General features: G+C 37.7%; 1 protein-coding gene across 3 annotated transcripts in view; it reads left to right on the forward strand.

Annotated features, from left to right (window-relative positions):
- FAM185A (family with sequence similarity 185 member A) overlaps window positions 1-17,465 on the forward strand; it is a gene marked incomplete at both ends in the record, with an annotated part of 66,410 nt that extends 48,945 nt beyond the window's left edge. For all 3 annotated transcript variants that reach the window (XM_079711474.1, XM_079711475.1, XM_079711476.1), the window contains one exon: window positions 17,353-17,465. In XM_079711474.1, the coding sequence (XP_079567600.1) occupies window positions 17,353-17,465 (113 nt within the window). The remainder of the gene's footprint in view (window positions 1-17,352) is intronic.
- Window positions 17,466-19,786: the final 2,321 nt, after the last annotated feature.

Below are 19,786 nucleotides of genomic sequence, written 5' to 3' on the forward strand. Positions count from 1 at the left end.
GATTTTGGTGTTTTTTTGAGAGGAGGTGAGCTTAAATCCTTCTACTGCGCCATCTTGTCTCCAGCCCAGAGGACATTGAAATTAAAGTGTGTATACGTGCACATATGCCACAGGCTTACCCATGAGATAGTCTCAAGAAAAAGAAAGTGTGGTGGTGGTGTGTGGTTATGGTGGCAGTGGGGTGTCTTCATAAGATCAAGTTTCACAATTATTAACAGACACTATATTAAATCTTGGCAGAGAGTAAAGATTATTTGGGGGAGGGAGTATTTTTTTTCTCAAAAATAAAGTAATTTATTTAATGACCAAGAAAAAAGATCAAGTTTCAGTTTTAAATATTCATTTTATATATCGTAAAGGTTAAGAAGTCAGTCTTAAAAATCATAGAATATTAACAAAAAGCACAGCAGTAATAAAAATAACACCTGTACACTTTCAGATTAACTCAGTGCCTAATGGGTAGACTCTTAGTTACGCAGAGAAAATTTGATGAAAATTCAAGTGTGTTAAATGTGGTAAGAATCAATTTCTTGTGATCTGATATCTTGAATTTGATAGGGAGCTGATACAGTTACCTTTTTTGGCCCTGGTAATGTAAAGTAATAATACAAATTTGTTTAATAATGCTCCGAATGATAGCATAATCAAATTATTTTACATAAGTTAAGAATGTTTGAATTATAAATTATTTTTTCATTTTTCTTCTGTAACTCATAGAATCATTTGCCTTTTTAAAATTTAGATTTAGTTTAAGTTGCATTTCAAAACCCTGTTCTCATCATTTCAACCATTAAAAAAAAGACCTTATTAAATCCTCTAAGAACAGTTACTAGTCCTGTCATTGGATAAAATCATTATCTGCGGACCCGATCTCTTTATTAAGTCTTGCCCATTTCCATTCCACTAAACAGGTACCACCTCAAACTTAGTATATTTGAAAACAAATATTATCTTTTCCTAGCCTAGTTCCTCTTCCACTTGTCATCTCTATTTTCCTCTATTTGTTCAGTCAGTCCCTCAGCAAACATTTATTGAGTCGGGTACTGCTAGAAATTAGGAGTGCAAAGATAAGAGAATAAAGTATGATCTCTCTGCCATCTGAGGAGGTTACATCCTAGTGAAGCAAGACAGACAAACCAGTGAATACAATACAATAAATGTTATAATAAAGATAAGTACGTGGTACTGTGAGAGCATGGAGGTAGCGCATCTAAATTACACTAGCATTGTGAGTTTGAGGAAGTGAGACAAGTCCAATATAGCTAGAGTGTAGCGAGTAAGGGCCACAGTGGCATAAAAGGAGGCTGGAGAGTTCGAGAGGGATCAGATCACATAGGGCAGATTTGGCTTTTATACTCTGTGCTTTGCAAAGGCACTGAAAGGTTTTAATCTGGGGTTCATATAATCAGATCTGTGTATTAGAAAGATCACTGAATGTTGAGTGGGGAAAAATTAGAAAGGACAATGGTGGATGAAGGAAAAGTTAATTTTAATTAGCAGGTTACTGTAGTAATTCAGGAGAAAGAGTTCAGTGGCCTGGACTCCACAGTGATCTATTTTAAACTAAACAAATGAATAAATAAGCCTTGGATAAATTTTGGTGGAAAAAATTGATATAGGTGTACCTCATTTTATTGTACTTTGCTTTACTGCAGTTCACAGATACAATTTGTGTTTTTCACAAATCGAAGTTTTGTGACAGCTGTGCATGAAGTTGTTTGTTGGCGCCATTTTTCCAAGAGCACTTGCTCACTTTGCATCTCAGTATTTCGTTTTGGTAATTCTCACAGTATTTCAAACTTTTAAAATTATTATTTGTTTTGTTGATATGTGGTCAGTGGTCTTTGATGTTACTGTTGCAGTTATTTTGGGGCACCATGAACGACATCGCCCATATAAGACATCAAACTTAATTGATAAATGTTCTATGTCTTCTGACCGCTCTACTGATTGGCTGGTCCCCTGTTTCTCTCCCTCTCCTCAGACCTCCCTATTCCCTGAGACAGAACAATATTGAAATAGGCCAGTGAATACCCCTACCATGGCCTCTAAGTCATCAAGTGAAGGGAAGAGTCGCACATCTCACTTTAAATCAAAAGCTAGAAATGATTAAGCTTAATGAGGAAGGCATATTGAAGCCAAGATAGGATGAGAGTTAGGCCTCATCCAGGTAGCCCAAGTTGTGAATGCAAAGGAAAAGTTCTTAAAGGAAATTAAAAGTGCTACTCCAGTGAACACGTGGATGATAAGAAAGCGAAACAGCCTTATTGCTGATATGGAGAAAATTTTAGTGGTTTGGATAGAAGATCAAGCCAGCCACAACTTTCCTTTAAGCCAAAACCTAATCCAGAGCAAGGTCCTAACTCTCTCCAATTCAGTAAAGTCTGAGAGGGATGAGGAAGCTGCAGAAGGAAGGTTTGAAGCTAGCAGAGTTTGGTTTAAGGAGGTTTAAGGAAATAAGCCGTCTCCATATCATAAAAGGGCAAAGTGAAAGCAGCAAGTGCTGATGTATAAGCTGTAGCAGGTTATCCAGAAGATCTAGCTAAGGTAATTAATGAATGTGACTTCACTAAACAACAGATTTTCAATGTAGAAGAAACAGCCTTATATTGGAAGAAAATTCCATCTAGGCCTTTCATAGCTAGAGAAGAGAAGTCAGTGCCTGGCTTCACAGCTTCAAAGGACTGAATGACTCTCTGCTTAAGGGCTAATGCAGCTGGGGACTTAAAGTTGAAGCCAGTGTTCATTTACCATACTGAAAATCCTACACGCCTTCAGAAATTACGCTCAATCTGCTCTGCCTGTGCTCTATAAACGGAACAACAAAGCCTGGGTGACAACACATCCGTTTACAACATGGTTTAGTGAATATTTTAAGCCCACTGTTGATACCTACTGCTCAGGAAAAAAAAAAAAACGAAAAAAAAGATGCCTTTCAAAATATTACTGTGCACTGACAATGCAGCTAGCCACCCAAGAGCTCTGATGGAGATGTACAATGATATTAACGTTTTCATGCCTGCTAACACAGCATCCATCCTGCAGCCCACAGATCTGGAGTAAATTTGACTTTCAAGTCATTATTTAAGAAACACATTTTGTAAGGCTCTAGCTGCCGTAGATAGTGATTCCTCTGATGGATCTGAGCAAAGTGAGCTGAAACCTTCTGGAAAGGATTCACCATTCTAGATGCCACTAGAACATTTGTGATTTATGGGAAGAGGTCAAAATAGCAACATTAACAGGAATTTGGAAGAAGTTGAGTCCAAGCCTCGTGGGTGACTTTGAAGGAAGTCATGACTTTGGAGGAAGTAACTGCAGATGTGGTGGAAATAGCAAGAGAACTAGAATTATAAGTGGAGCTGGAAGATGTGACTGAATTGCTGCAATTTCATGATGAAACTTTAATGGATGAAGAATTGCTTCTTATGGATGAGCAAAGAAAGTGGTTTCTTGAGATGGAATCTAGTCCCGGTGAAGATGCTAGCAGATTGTTGAAATTATAACAAAGGATTTAAAATATTACACAAATTTAGTTTATAAGGCAGCAGCAAGATTTGAGAGGATTGGCTCCAATTTTGAAAGAAGTTCTACTGTGGGTAAAATGCTATCAAACAGTATTGCATGCTACAGAGAAACAATGAAAGGAAGAGTCAGTCAATACACCAAACTTTGTTGTTGTCTTATTGTAGGAAATGGCCATATCCACTCCAGCCTTCAGCAGCCACCAGCCTAATCAGTCAGCAGCCATCAATACTGAAGCAAGACCCTCCACCAGCAAAAAGATTATTAATTGCTAAAGTATCAGATAATGGTTAGCATTTTTTGTTTTACTCTTTATAAATTTTTATTATATAAAAAATTTATAAAATTTTAAATTATGCTTATAAATGGATGCTATGAGGAAGATGCATGCTTACCTCATTCGTTATTATGAAGTTCCTTAGTCCATTTAATTATTTTTCTGTTATTTGTTACTGTATCTTATACTCTAGCCCCTATTTCCTAAACCAGGAAGGTCCAAATTTTAGAGCAAAGTTTATTTCCTGCCCACAGTCCAAGAATCTGGGTACTGATCAGCAGATTTCTTTTGGAGAGTAGCACATGATGTACAATGAGGTTGGGCCCCAGGTGGATCTGTAGGTTGTCTCTGATATTAGATTAAATCCGTTAAAGTAATAGTACAGAGGGGCTTCAGATAAACACAACTATCTCCTGTGGAGAGAGCTGTATGAACAAGTTATTGGGTTTAGAGAAACTTTTGTTTCATTTTGATTCCAAAACTGGTGCCCAAAAGGCCACAGACCTATTTATCAAGTGGATGGAATAATTTGAGACCTAGAAAATTAAAGCAGATTGCTTTTTCTATGGAGATTTCCAATCTGAAACCCAAGTTTGGAAGTAATGAGCAAACTTTATGTGTGAGTTGTTATTATAGGCAGCTGAGCTCAGCTCTTTTGGGCCTTCCTTACAGAGCCTATGAGGCATAGAAACAGAAATACTCTCACTGCTAAGAGGTCTGGATTGTATCTGTAGCATGATTTCTGCAAGAAACCATGCCAAATAACTTTAGTTCCTGGGGCTCAGGCTTCCCACAGGGTTTGATGTGTCAGCCCTGTAATTTTATTTAAGTTCCTGCTCCATAGTTTCCCTTGTTGTTGCCGTCACTGATAAATAACTGTGTGTTGTGTAATTCTTTTTTTTTTGAATTTTTGAATTTTATTTTATTTTTTTATACAGCAGGTTCTTATTAGACATCAATTTTATACACATCAGTGTACACATGTCAATCCCAATCGCCCACTTCATCCCACCACCACCCCCACCCCTGCACCGCTTATCCCCCTTGGTGTCCGTACGTTTGTTCTCTACATCTGTGTCTCAGTTTCAGCCCTCCACACTGGTTCATCTATACCATTTTTCTGGGTTCCACATATATGCGTTAATATACGATATTTGTTTTTCTCTTTATGACTTACTTCACTCTGTGTGACGACAGTCTCTAGCTTCATCCAGGTCTCTACAAATGACCCAGTTTCGTTCCTTTTTATGGCTGAGTAATATTCCACTGTATATATGTACCACATCTTCTTTATCCACTCGTCTGTCGATGGGCATTTAGGTTGCTTCCATGACCTGGCTATTGTAAATAGTGCTGCAGTTAACATTGGGGTGCATGTGTCTTTTTGAATTGTGGTTTTATCTGGATATATGCCCAGTAGTGGGATTGCTGGGTCATATGGTAATTCTATTTTTAGTTTTTATGAACCTCTATATTGTTCTCCATAGTGGCTGTATCAATTTACATTCCCACCAACAGTGCAAGAGAGTTCCCTTTTCTCCACACCCTCTCCAGCATTTGTTGTTTGTAGATTTTCTGATGATGCCCATTCTAACTGGTGTGAGGTGATTCCTCATTGTAGTTTTGATTTGCATTTCTCTAATAATTAGTGATGTTGAGCATCTTTTCATGTGCCTCTTGGCCATCTGTATGTCTTCTTTGGAGAAATGTCTACTTAGGTCTTCTGCCCATTTTTGGACTGGGTTGTTTGTTTTTTTAATATTGAGCTGCATGAGCTGTTTATGTATTTTGGAGATTAATCCTTTCTCCATTGATTCGTTTGCAAATATTTTCTCCCATTCTGAGGGTTGTCATTTCATCTTGTTTGTAGTTTCCTTTGCTTTGCAAAAGCTTTTAAGTTTCACTAGGTCCCATTGGTTTATTTTTGTTTTTATTTCCATTACTCTAGGAGGTGGATCAAAAAAGATCTTGCTGTGATTTATGTCAGAGAGTGTTCTTCCTGTGTTTTCCTCTAAGAGTTTTATAGTGTCCGGTCTTACATTTAGGTCTCGAATCCATTTTGAGTTTCTTTTTGTGTATGGTATTAGGGAGTGTTCTAATTTCATTGTTTTACATGTAGCTGTCCAGTTTTCCCAGCACCACTTATTGAAGAGACTGTCTTTTTTCTCCGTTGTATATCCTTGCCTCCTTTGTCATAGATTAGTTGACCATAGGTGCGTGGGTTTATCTCTGGGCTTTCTATCTTGTTTCATTGATTTATGTTTCTGTTTTTGTGCCAGTACCGTATTGTCTTGATTACTGTAGCTTTGTATTACAGTCTGAAGTCAGGGAGCCTGATTCCTCCAGCTCCGTTTTTTTCCCTCAAGACTACTTTGGCTCTTCGGGGTCTTCTGTGTCTCCATACAAATTTTAAGATTTTTTGTTCTAGTTCCATAAAAAATGCCATTGGTAATTTGATAGGGATTGCATTGAATCTGTAGATTGCTTTGGGTAGTATAGTCATTTTCACAATGTTGATTCTTCCAGTCCAAGAACATGGTATATCTCTTGATCAGTTTCTATCATCTTTAATTTCTTTCATCAGTGTCTTATAGTTTTCTGCATACAGGTCTTTTGTCTCCCTAGGTAGGTTTATTCCTAGGTATTTTATTCTTTTTGTTGCAGTGGTAAATGGGAGTGTTTCCTTAATTTCTCTTTCATATTTTTCATCCTTAATGTATAAGAATTCAAGAGATTTCTGTGCATTAATTTTTATCCTGCAACTTTACCAGATTCATTGATTAGCTCTAGTAGTTTTCTGGTGGCATCTTTAGGATTCTCTATGTATACTATCATGTCATCTGCAAACAGTGACAGTTTTACTTCTTCTTTTCAATTTGTATTCCTTTTATTTCTTTTTCTTCTCTGATTGTCGTGGCTAGGACTTCCAAAACTATGTTGAATAATACTGGTGAGAGTGGACATCCTTGTCTTGATCCTGATCTTAGAGGAGATGCTATCAGTTTTTCACTATTGAGAATGATGTTTGCTATGAGTTTGTCATATATGGCCTTTATTATAGGTTCCTTGATGCCCACTTTCTGGAGAGTTTTTATCATAAATGGGTGTTGAATTTTGTCAAAAGCTTTTTCTGCATCTATTGAGATGATCATATGGTTTTTATTCTTCAATTTGTTAATATGGTGTATCACATTGATTGATTTGCATATATTGAAGAATCCTTGCATCCCTGGGATAAATCCCACTTGATCATGGTGTGTGATCCTTTTAATGTGTTGTTGGATTCTGTTTGCTAGTATTTTGTTGAGGATTTTTGCATCTATATTCATGGGTGATATTGGTCTGTAATTTTTTTTTTTTTTTTAGTATCTTTTTCTGGTTTTGGTATCAGGGTGATGGTGGCCTCATAGAATGAGTTTGGGAGTGTTCCATCCTCTGTAATTTATTGGAAGAGTTTGAAAAGGATAGGTGTTAGCTCTTCTCTAATGTTTGATAGAATTCACCTGTGAAGCCATCTGGTCCTGGACTTCTGTTTGTTGGAAGATTATTAATCACAGTTTCAATTTCATTACTTGTGATTGGTCTGTTCATATTTTCTATTTCTTCCTGGTTCAGTCTTGGAAGGTTATACCTTTCTAAGAATTTGTCCCATTTCTTCCAGGTTGTCCATTTTATTGACATAGAGTTGCTTGTAGTAATCTCCTAGGATGCTTTGCATTTCTGTGGTGCCTGTTGTAACTTTTCCTTTTTCATTTCTAATTTTATTGATTTGAGTCCTGTGTCTTGTGTTCTTGATGAGTATGGCTAATGGTTTATCAATTTTGTTTATCTTCTCAAAAAACCAGCTTTTATTAGTTTTATTGATGTTTGCTATTGTTTTCTTTGTTTCTATTTTATTTATTTCTGCTCTGATCTTTATGATTTCTTTCCTTCTGCTAACTTTGGGTTTTGTTTGTTCTTCTTTCTCTAGTTCCTTTAGGTGTAAGGTTAAATTGTTTATTTGAGATATTTGTTGTTTCTTCAGGTAGGCTTGTATTGCTATAAACTTCCCTCTTAGAACTGCTTTTGCTGCATCCCATAGGTTTTGGATCGTCATGTTTTCATTGTCATTTGTCTCTAGGTATTTTTTGATTTCTTCTGATTTCTTCTGTGATCTCTTGGTTATTTACTAATGTATTGTTTAGCCTTCATGTGTTTGTGTTTTTTACATTTTTTTCCCTGTAATTGATCTCTAATCTCATAGCATTGTTGTCAGAAAAGATGCTTGATAGGATTTCAATTCTGTTAAATTTACTGAGGCTTGATTTGTGACCCAAGATGTGATCTATCCTGGAGAATGTTCCGTGCGCACTTGAGCAGAAAGTGTAATCTGCTTTTTTTGGATGGAATGTCCTATAAATATCAATTAAATCTATCTGGTCTATTGTGTCATTTAAAGCTTGTGTTTCCTTATTAATTTTCTGTTTGGATGACCTGTCTATTGGTGTAAGTGAGGTGTTAAAGTCCCCCACTATTATTGTGTACCATCGATTTCCTCTTTTATAGCTGTTAGCAGTTGCCATATGTATTGAGGTGCTCCTATGTTGGGTGCATATATATTTATAATTGTTATATCTTCTTCTTGGATTGATCCCTTGATCATTGTGTAGTGTCCTTCCTTGTCTCTTGTAACATTCTTTATTTTAAAGTCTATTTTATCCGCCATGAGAATTTCTACTCCAGCTTCCTTTTGATTTACATTTGCATGAAATATTTTTTTCCATCCCCTCACTTTCAGTCTGTATGTGTCCCTAGGTCTGAAGTGGGTCTCTTGTAGACAGCATATATATGGGTCTTGTTTTTGTATCCGTTCAGCAAGCCTGTGTCTTTTGTTTGGAGCATTTAATCCATTCACATTTAAGGTACTTATTGATATGTATGTTCCTATTACCATTTTCTTAATTGTTTGGGGTTAGTTTTTGTAGGTCCTTTTCTTCTCTTGTGTTTCCCACTTAGAGAAGTTCCTTTAGCATTTGTTCTGGAGCTGGTTTGGTGGTGCTGAATTCTCTTAGCTTTTGCTTGCCTGTAAAGCTTTGATTTCTCCATCGAATCTGAATGAGATGCTTGCCTGGTAGAGCAATCTCGGTTGTAGTTTCTAGCCTTTCATCACTTAAAGTATATCGTGCCACGACCTTCTGGCTTTTAGAGTTTCTGCTGAGAAATCAGCTCTTAACGTTATTGGAGTTCCCTTGTATGTTATTTGTCATTATTCCCTTGCTGCTTTCAGTAATTTTTCTTTGTCTTTAATTTTTGCCAATTCGATTACTATGTGTCTCAGAGTGTTTCTCCTTGGGTTTATCCTGTATGGGAGTCTCTTTGTTTCCTGGACTTGGGTGGCTATTTCCTTTCCCATGTCAGGCAAGTTTTTGACTATAATCTCTTCAAATTTTTCTCGGGTCCTTACTCTCTCTCTTCTTCTGGGACCCCTATAATGTGAATGTTGTTGTGTTTAAGTGGTCTCTTAGGCTGTCTTCATTTCTTTTCATTCTTTTTTCTTTATTCTGTTCCACAGCAGTGAATTCCACCATTCTGTGTTCCAGGTCACTTATCCATTCTTCTGCCTCAGTTATTCTGCTATTGATTCCTTCTAGTGTAGTTTTCATTTCAGTTATTGTATTGTTCACCTCTGTTTGTTTGTTCTTTAATTCTTCTAGGTCTTTGTTAAACATTTCTTGCATCTTCTTGATGTTTACCTCCATTCTTTTTCCGAGGTCCTGGATCATCTTCACTATCATTATTCTGAATTCTTTTTCTGGAAGGTTGCCTATCTCCACTTCATTTAGTTGTTTTTCTGGGGTTTTATCTTGTTCCTTCATCTGGTACATAGCCCTCTGCCTTTTCATCTTGTCTGTCATTCTGTGAACGTGTTTTTTGTTCCACAGGCTGCAGGATTGTAGTTTTTCTTGCTTCTGCTGTCTGCTCTCTGGTGGATGAGGCTATCTAAGAGGCTTGTGCAAGTTTTTTGATGGGAGGGACCGGTCGTGGGTAGAGCTGACTGTTGCTCTGGTGGGCAGAGCTCAGTAAAACTTTAATCCACTTGTCTGCTGATGGGTGGGGCTGGGTTCCCTCCCTGTTGTTTGTTTGGCCTGAGGCCACCCAACACTGGAGCTTACCTGGGCTCTTTGGTGGGGCGAATGGCGAACTCTGGGAGGGCTAATGCCAAGGAGTACTTCCCAGAACTTCTGCCGCCAGTGTCCTTGTCCTCACAGTGAGACACAGCCACCCCCCCCGCCTCTGCAGGAGAGCCTCCAACACTAACAGGTACGTCTGGTTCAGTCTCCCCTGGGGTCACTGCTCCTTCCCCTGGGTCCCAATGCACACACTACTTTGTGTGTGCCCTCCAAGAGTGGAGTCTCTGTTTACCCCAGTCCTGTCAAACTCCTGCAGTCAAATCCTGTTAGCCTTCAAAGTCTGATTCTCTAGGAATTCCCCCTCCTGTTGCCAGACCCCCAGGTTGGGAAGCCTGACGTGGAGCTCAGAATCTTCACTCCAGTGGGTGGACTTCTGTGGTATAAGTGTTCTCCAGTTTCTGAGTCACCCACCCAGCAGTTACGGGATTTGATTTTATTGTGATTGCACCCCTCCTACTGTCTCATTGTGGCTTCTCCTTTGTCTTTGGATGTGGGGTATCTTTTTTGATGAGTTCCAGTGTCTTCCTGTTGATGATTGTTCATCAGTTAGTTGTCACTGTGTGTTGTATAATTCTTAAAGTGATTTACAAATACGTGGTATTCTGAGGTCAAAAGAAAGCCTGGAACTCTCTTAAGGTAAAACATTTACCTACTAAAGAGTTGTGCACAGTGTGTATTCTTTGGGATGCATTCTCTAATCCTTATGAGATCCTTGATTCTAAGTTTTGTGCTCTACCCATATATGGCAAATTGGATAGGTGGTGAATACCTTAGATAAGATATTTCTGGGAATAAGTTGACTTCTCTGTTAAGTTTTAGACTGGGTTCATCAACTTAGATATGAAACCTCACCATTGTATATCAAGCCATTTTTAAGACCAAAAATGCATGTGGTACAAAGTCTTTTGGTCTTAAAAACGCCCCAATTTAGATGATTAGAGATAAAGTATGTTGTCAGCCAAATGATTATTGTTTGTCATTGTCTGCATGGTAGGGAAGGTGGTATTACTGGGTTCACTTCATTTTAGTCATACTGGAAATGTAAAGCATAATAAAAATAAGTTCATTTGGTATTAAAATAAACTACCAAGTCAGAAGAGAGTTCTTGGCTTGTTTGTAGGCTGGAGACTTATACATTTAATGGTATTGTGATTTATAATGGAAAACGGGTTCATTTGTTGGAAAAGATGTTGAAATGGGTTCAAGCCCACAGGATGCCGCTTTTAAGAGCTAGAGACAGTATTTTCTCTCCAAACGGCGAAAAAATCTAGTCTTTTGATATGACTCATAGAAATAACTTTTTTTTAGAACACACTTAAGTTTTGGTTTTCTCCAAGTTTATAGCATATGGATCTGTCAGTCATGTAGATGTGCTTCCAGATGACATGGAAGAAATTTGGTAACAGAATGAAGAATGCTGTAGGTTTATGGCTGTCTGCTCAAAAATACTTTGACAGGGAGTTAATGTAGGAACTGCCTTCAGATCGTTTGTGCTTTTATGGTGTTTTTATTTCTCCATTTTGTTAAAGTGTAAGATCCTGGGAGAGTGTAATAGGTAGACATCAGCTTTGTTTGTTAAGGTTTCCAAAAAAAAAGGAAGATCAGGTTTTGTTCCCATTCACCTGTAAACTTTATCTGTTAAGGACAGATTGTAAATGTTAGACTTTTCAGGCTACATATGGTTTCTGTTGTTTATTCTCTTGTTTTGTTTTTTATAACTCTTTAAAAGTGTAGAAGTTGGGCTTCCCTGGTGGCGCAGTGGTTGAGAGTCCGCCTGCCGATGCAGGGGACACGGGTTTGTGCCCCGGTCCAGGAAGATCCCACATGCCGCGGAGCGGCTAGGCCCATGAGCCATGGCCGCTGAGCCTGCACGTCCGGAGCCCGTGCTCCGCAACAGGAGAGGCCCGTGTACCGCAAAAAAAAAAAGAAAAGTGTAGCAGTCATTCTTAGCTCTTAGGCCATAAAAACAGGCGTCAGGCCAGATTTGGCCTGGGGGCCATAGTTTGCTTACCCCTAGACTAGAGATCAAAGTACAGGCCCCACCCAGTCTTAGAGCATGTGAATTCTGTTTGTAATGCCTGGGTTTTGTTTTTTTTTTTTTTTTTTTGCGGTACGCGGGCCTCTCACTGTTGTGGCCTCTCCCATTGCGGAGCACAGGCTCCGGACGCGCAGGCTCAGCGGCCATGACTCACGGGCCCAGCCGCTCCGCGGCATGTGGGATCTTCCCGGACCAGGGCACGAACCCGTGTCCCCTGCATCGGCAGGCGGACTCTCAACCACTGTGCCACCAGGGAAGCCCAACCTGGGTTTTTTGTTTGTTTGTTTGTTTGTTTTAGTTTTTGTTTTCATGTTTATTTTGGTCATATACCAAACACTGAAGCACAGCCAAATCTTACCCTGAGGAAACTCTTCCCAGTAATGAAGAAAAAAAGATTTGTGCACCTAAAAGTGTAATCATGTAAAATTTAAGAAACAGTACAGCCATAGAAGATATAAGATGCCAAGTAAAAACACAAAAACCTGTTCAACATCACTAGCCATTGGTATGGTACAAATTAGAACCAGAATGAGATACTACTACATACCTATTAGAATGGCTAAAATAAGTAATACTGATAATATCAAATGCTGGCAAGGATGTGGAGGGATTGGATCTCTCCTGCATTGGTATTGGGCATGGAAAATAATATAGCCACTCCTGAATTCAGCCTGGCATTTGGTTAAAAAGAAAGTACCATATGACCCAACAATTACATTCCTGGGCATTTATCTTGGAGAAATGAAACTTAATGTTCACATAAAAACCTGTACATAAGTATTCATAGCTTTATTTATAATAGCCAAAAAATGGAAGTGACTAAAATATACTTCTACCAGTAAGTGGTCACACAAACTGTGGTATGTCCATACAGTGGAGTAGTATTCAACAGTGAAAAAGAACAGTCTGTTAATACACACAACTTGGATAGAAGTTAAGGGTATTATGCTGAGTGAAAATAGCCAGTCTCAAAATACTGCATACTGTATGATTACATTTATCTAACATTCTTGAAGTGACATTATTATGGATATGAAGAACAGACAAGTTGTTGCAAAAAGTTAAGAAAGGAGAGGGAAGATAAAACTGTAAAGAGATATCACATAGAACTTTCTTTGTGATGATAAAACAATTCTGTATCTTGATTTTAATGATGGTTATGTGAATCTATACATGTGATAAAATCTCATAAAAGTATAAACAAAAACGTGTAAAAGAGTGAGTGCATGTAAAAAATGGTGAAGTCTGAGTAAGCTCTGTAGTCTAATTAATTGTATGCCAAACAATTACCTATTTTTGATAATGCACGATGGTTATTATAAGATGTCAACATTGGAGAAACTGCGTAATGGGTGCACAGGACCTCTTTGTACTATGTTTACAACTTCTTTTGAGTCTTTAATTATTTCCCAACAAGAAATTACAGAGAGCATGATGTAGGGAGGGGAAAAAAGATGGGAAGAGGGAGAAAGAGAGAAAGATAGAAACAGTGAGGGCTTCTAGGCTAGAAGTAGAATAAAAAGGACTGACTTACCCTTCTACTTAAACCAAGAACAAAAAAAATTTTTAAATAGACAAAATACATGAAAAAACAGTTTCTAAGATACTGTACATCAGGCAATAAAAGAAAGTGATCACTAAGAGCTGGGAAACAAGCAAAATGAGTCCCTGCTTACTCCCTCGAGAGAGTCTGCAGGCTGTAGTACATGGAGGAGGGACTAATGTAGAGCCCAGCAGACTCCTTGAATTGAGGAAACCATAAGGAGAGTCCACAGAGATTGACAGCTAGAGTTTATAAAGTACCAGAAGGAATAGAACGTAATGCTCACGCAAGTCCAGGAAAAATGCCTAGCCCACCTGCCAGACTGGAAAATACCATAACTCATGGAGCATTGGGTAGAACACTTAGTAGTTGGAAACAGCCCTAGACTGTGCATTCCTCCAGAACTGCCTAACAAATCATAAAAGCAAGAGATGAAAAGTTGAAATTGTTTCCAAGTACTTTAACTGCATACCGGAACAAAGCTTGAGATTTATAGAAATACAGAAATGCCTGGCACCCAACAAAATAAAATTCACCATGTCTGGCATCCAATCAAAGGTTATCAGACATGCAAAGAGGCAAGAAATCATGACCCAAAATGAAGTGAATATCAATCGAAAGCTATACAGAAAAGACACAGATGTTAGAATTAGCAGAGAAGAAAAATAAAATAGTTATTATAACTGAATTCCACATGTTGGAATAAAGTTAAGTAAGACATGGAAGATATAAAAAAACCAAAATTGAATTTCTAGAAATGAAAACTATAATATCTGAGATGAAAAATACAGTGGATGGGATTAGACATAAAAGGATATTTCTTGGGCAAAACTGTTGAATTGCATACTTGCTCAAAACCTAGTGTACTATTGACTTTTTCATTATTCCAAATAATTGAGAGAAAATATAATGATGGGCAGCATTATGACTAGCTCAAAAATATTTGCTTGTAAAAATTTGTTATTAAGATGTCCTGGGTAGCACTTTTGTCAAGGGAAGAACAGATGAAAAATGTTGACAACATTAAAATATTTGGTTTTATGGGATTGTGTGTGGTGTTAGAGCTTTTGTTTGTGAAAAACGTGCATTAAAAATAAGATTTCAGAGTAGTTATTTAAATGCTTTTTCAAAAGTGTATAATTTATTTTCCTAGCCAGCTGGTAAGCTTTTTGAGGGCATTACCATGTCTTTTTACATGTTTTGACCTCCCTAAAGTACTTAGCATGGTGTTTCCCGTAATGGGTGGTCAGTAGTGTTTATAATGTAAAAGAGGGAATCCTCCAACTGTGATGCACTGAAATTTAACCTGTTCCTAATAAAGCAGCACCAGAATTATCCCTCAGAATGTAAGTAAACAAAGTCTGTTACAAGGTTTGGAGTGGGGAGTGGTGGGTTAGGGGACAGAAAGAAGCTCACCTTAGCCAAGAAGCTTAAGCCTATTTTTAAACAAGGAACAGAAATTCTGCCGATTACTCCTTAGAGCCCTATCTTTGTCCATGACTAGTGCTGATTAGATCAGGTGCATTTTGGGTTAAATAATGAGTAATGCTTATCAACCAGGTATTTGGAAATCAATCAGTCAGTCAAACTTTTGGATATTTATATACTTGAGTAGATTTGGACATGGCAGATTTTGAGAGCAAATGCTAGAGTTTAAAAACATGTCCTGAGAAGAAACTTTTCTCTCACTTAAAGGAAGCCAAGCCACATGGGGATAGGTTAGTCATTTCCCATTTCTTGGTCAAAAAAAATTGTCTGATTTTCATTGGTAAAGGGGATTAAATAAGGAACAAGGTTTCTGCAGCCCCAAGTTCCAATCTCTGTTGCAAGATTTTTGTAGGAAGGAATTTATAAACTTTACAAATAAGAATTCGAATCTCCACAGATTCAACCCAAAGTACAGAGCTTTCAGTAAATTTCTTATTCGCAAGATAAAGCTATTTTCCAGCAACTTAAATGGAACTTTACAAACTGTCTTGCTTGTGAGTATTGTCCCTAAGCTAAAATCACTTGTGTGTTCATTTTGTTAGTAACAGTATTACTGTGCATGGTCTGTTCTGCTGCAGAAGGAAATGGGTAGATTTGGCTTCTCTTTCCATAAGCAAGAAACTCATGATTGAGGAGGTAAAAGATCTTAGATATTTGGGAAACCCTTACTATTGTTGATGCTTTACTATTGATATTAAAATGTGTAAAAAAAATAATAGAACAACCAATATTCAGGATTACCAGTTCTTTCCTCTACGTTTATTTGAATTACTAGAAAAAGAAATTCTGTACTATACAGAAACTATTGGGTGTAGATACCTTGAAATCCTGACCTGCTAAATGTGGTAAGGCACAAAAAGATGAACAGATTAAAATTGATAAAGTTGAACCCCTTAATGATGAAGATTAGGGGGAAAAGAGAAGCTTCTAATACAGGGATTTACTAGTTGGAATGAGAGAGATTTTAAGCAGTTTAATGAGAAGTGGGGTTGTGATGATACTGAAAATACAGCAAGAGAAGTGGAAGGAAAAAAAACTCTAGAGGAAGTCATTGAATACGCTGCTGTCTTTTGGGAAAGATCCAGTGAAGATGTAGATAGACAAGATTGTGGCTCAGATTAAAGGGGAGAGACAAGAATTCACAGGAGAATTTGTATCACACAAAAGCACTTGACACAAAGATTGAATGGTACAAAGCACCTCTTCAGCAGCTGGGAACATCATATGATACTAACAAAGAAGAAAACTGTCCTAGAGAAGAGAGTTGTTTCCTGATTTGTGTGCTTGGATTCAACAAAGAAAATGTATATGATGAATTGAGCCAGTGTATTCATAACATTCATCAGTTCAGATTTGACTGGTCTCTTAAGTTCAGAATTGCAATGGAGCTCCAGAGGAGGTGTAGCATCGTAACTACCTTGATTGAAAGAAAAAACAGAACTAGAAGACTAGAGATGGGAAACAAACCAGGTGAGCTCCGTGATTGCCATAGCCTATTACCTTGAGTGTGTTTCCAGGCTTCAGGGCAGGGATGGGTAACATAGGCAGAGCACAACAGACTCACCAAGTGGAGGAGGCCAGGGCTGCTAGAGTTAACAAGAGAAAGTTCCAGAGCAAACAGAGGTACACAGGGTGCCCATGACAATTCAGCAAAGTATAGATCAGCATCTATGTGAGGAAACCACCTGATACATGCTACAATATGAATGAACCTCATAATAATTATGCTGAAATAACCTAGATATTTTTTAAAAGACTACGTATTGTATATTTTGTATGACTCCATTTATTAAAATCTTAGAAAATGCAACTAATCCAAAGTGACACAAAGTAGATTAGTAATTATCAAGGGATTGGTGGGGGGGGGGTAGAGGTGACAGGCAGGGTGGGGCATGAGGGAAAGATTACAGAGGGGCACAAGGAAACTTTTAGGAGTGATGGATATGTTCATTATCTTGATTGAGGAGATGGTTTTGCAGACTTTTACATATGTAAAAACTTATTATGTACTTTAAATACATGTATTATTTTGTCAATTGTACTTAAATAAAGCTCTTTATAAAACCTGCATCCAAAAAAGATACAAACAAAAAACAGAGTAGTTTCCCTTTCAGAGTTGTTCTGAGGAAAAGAAAGGAGAGAACAAGCCCAAGTAACCTATTTGCAACTCTCTTCCAACTCAGGTTGTCTTTACTAAGATTTTTGCAGTTCAAAAGTGTTTTTCAGTTTTAGAGATGTAGTGTTAGGATCTGTGTAGTCAAATATTGCTCTTGTCAATCAGGATATAACTTTATGCAATTTTGTATTTCAGGGCTCCTGAATCAAGCAAGCAAACATGAAAAATGGATTAAGGCTGATGCTCCAAAAGGCACTGTAAGCTTTAGAAGCCAAAGCTGGTTTCAGTCCCTGAAACTGCAGGACTGAGAATGGTTTGAGTTATGTTTCTAAATTTTAACAACGATTAGTAGATCTGTGACTACAAAAACTCAAATACCACTGTTCATATAAATGTTGAAAACAATAAATTGGGATGTCTTGGGGCAGCCTTTTCAAAATTTGTACTTAGCTATTAGTTTTCTTCTGTAACAAATTACCACAAACTTTTTGACTTAAAATAATACCTGTTTGCCCTGGGATCTCCTGGACCCTGACTCCACCCAGCAGTAACCCAGCGCTAGCCCCAGGGCCTCCCAGGGTTCTGCCGTCAACCATCAACCAGTGGCCAGCAGCATCTGCACAAGGCAGGACCTGGCAACCAAGCAGACCAGGGGCCAACCTAGCCTATCAGACCACCTACATAGTCACCCTGCCAAAACAGAAAGACCCACACATCCCTCATAGGAGGAACCCCTAGAGCATATAACTGTTGATGAGAGGAGAGTGCACTGCTGGAACACAAAAGGTCACTTCTTCAAGGTTGGGAAACGTAACCAACCTACCAGGTACATAAAAATAAACACAACTAGTTAGGCAAAATGAGGCAACAGAGGAACATATTCCAAACAAAGGATTAAGATAAAACCCCAGAAGAAGAACTAAGTGAAGTGGAGATATGCAGTCTAACCAAGAAAGAGTTCAGGGGTGTGATTGTACAGATGATCAAAGAACTTGGGAAACAAATGGATGCACAAAGTGAGACGTTACAAGTTTTTAACAGAGAGTTAGAAAATATAAAGAACAACCGAACAGAGATGAAGAATACAATAACTGAAATGAAAAATACACTAGAGGGAATCAATAGTTGACCAAATGATACAGGGAAACGGATTAGTGAGCTGGAAGACAGAGTAGTGGAAATCAGTGATGCTGAAGGAAAAAAAAAATGAAATGAGGGCAGTTTAGGAGACTTCTGGGACATCAAGCTCACTAATATTTGCATTATAGGGTTCCCAGAAGGAGAAGAGAGAGAGAAAGGGGCTGAGAACATAATTGAAGACATAATAGCTGAAAACTTCCCTAACCTGGGAAGGGAAACAGACATCTAAGTCCAGGAAGTGCAGTGAGCGCCATACAGGATTAACCTAAAGAGGAAGACACCAAGACACATTGTAATTAAAATGGCAAAAATTAAAGATAAAAAATATTAAAAGCAGCAAGGGAAAAGCAACATGTTACATAAAAGGGAACTCCCATAAGGCTATCACCTGACTTTTCAACAGAAGCTCTTCAGGCCAGAGGAGTATGGCATGATATATTTGAAGTGATGAAAGGGAAAAACCAAAAACCAATAATACTCTTCAAGGCTCTCATTCAGCCTTGATGGAGAGAGAAAAAGCTTTACAGAGAAGCAAAAGCCAAAAGAGTTCAGCATCACCAAATCAGCTTTAAAGAAATGTTGAAGGAACTTCTCTAAGCAAAAAAGGACACAAGAAACATGAAAATCATGAAAGGAGAAAGCTCATTGGTAAAGGCAAACATATAGTAAAGGTAGGAAATCATTCATGTACAAAGCTAGTAGGAAGGTTGAAAGACAAAAGTAGTAAAATTGTCTGTATCCACAATAAGTAGTTAAGGGATACACAAGAAAATTATATGTAAAAAATGATATCAAAAACAGTAATCATGAGGGTAGGAGAGTACAAATTCTGTGTTGTTAAAATGCATTGGAAATTAAGAGATCAGCAACTTCAAACAATCATATATATATAGATTGCTATATGTAAATCTCATGGTAACCACAAGCCAAAAATCTATAAAAGATACACACTCAAAAAAGAAAAAGGAATCCAAACAACACTAAAGGTAGTCATCAAATCACAAAAGAAGAGAACAAAAGAAGGAACAAAAAAGACATACAAAAACAACCCCAAAACAATGAACAATATGGCAATAAGAATATACATATCAATAATTACTTTAAATATAGATGGATTAAATGCTCCAATCAAAAGACATAGAGTGACTGAATGGATTCAAAAACAAGAATTGTATATATGCTGCCTACAGGTGACTCACTTCAGATCTAAAGACACACACAGACTGAAAGTGAGAGGATAGAAAAAGGTATTCCATGCAAATGGAAATCAAAAGAAAGCCAGGGTAGCAATATTTATATCAGATGAAATAAACTTTAAAACAAAGACTGTAAGAAAAGACAAAGGACATTACATAAAGATCAAGGGATCAATCCAAAGAAAAGATACAACAATTATAAATATATATGCAGCCAGCATAAGCAAAGCTAAACACACAAAGCAAATATTAACAGACATACAGAGAGCAATGGACAGTAACACAACAGTAGT

The sequence above is a fragment of the Hyperoodon ampullatus genome (genome assembly GCF_949752795.1).
Source record: "Hyperoodon ampullatus genome assembly, chromosome: 9".
Taxonomy (NCBI): Eukaryota; Metazoa; Chordata; class Mammalia; order Artiodactyla; family Ziphiidae; genus Hyperoodon; species Hyperoodon ampullatus.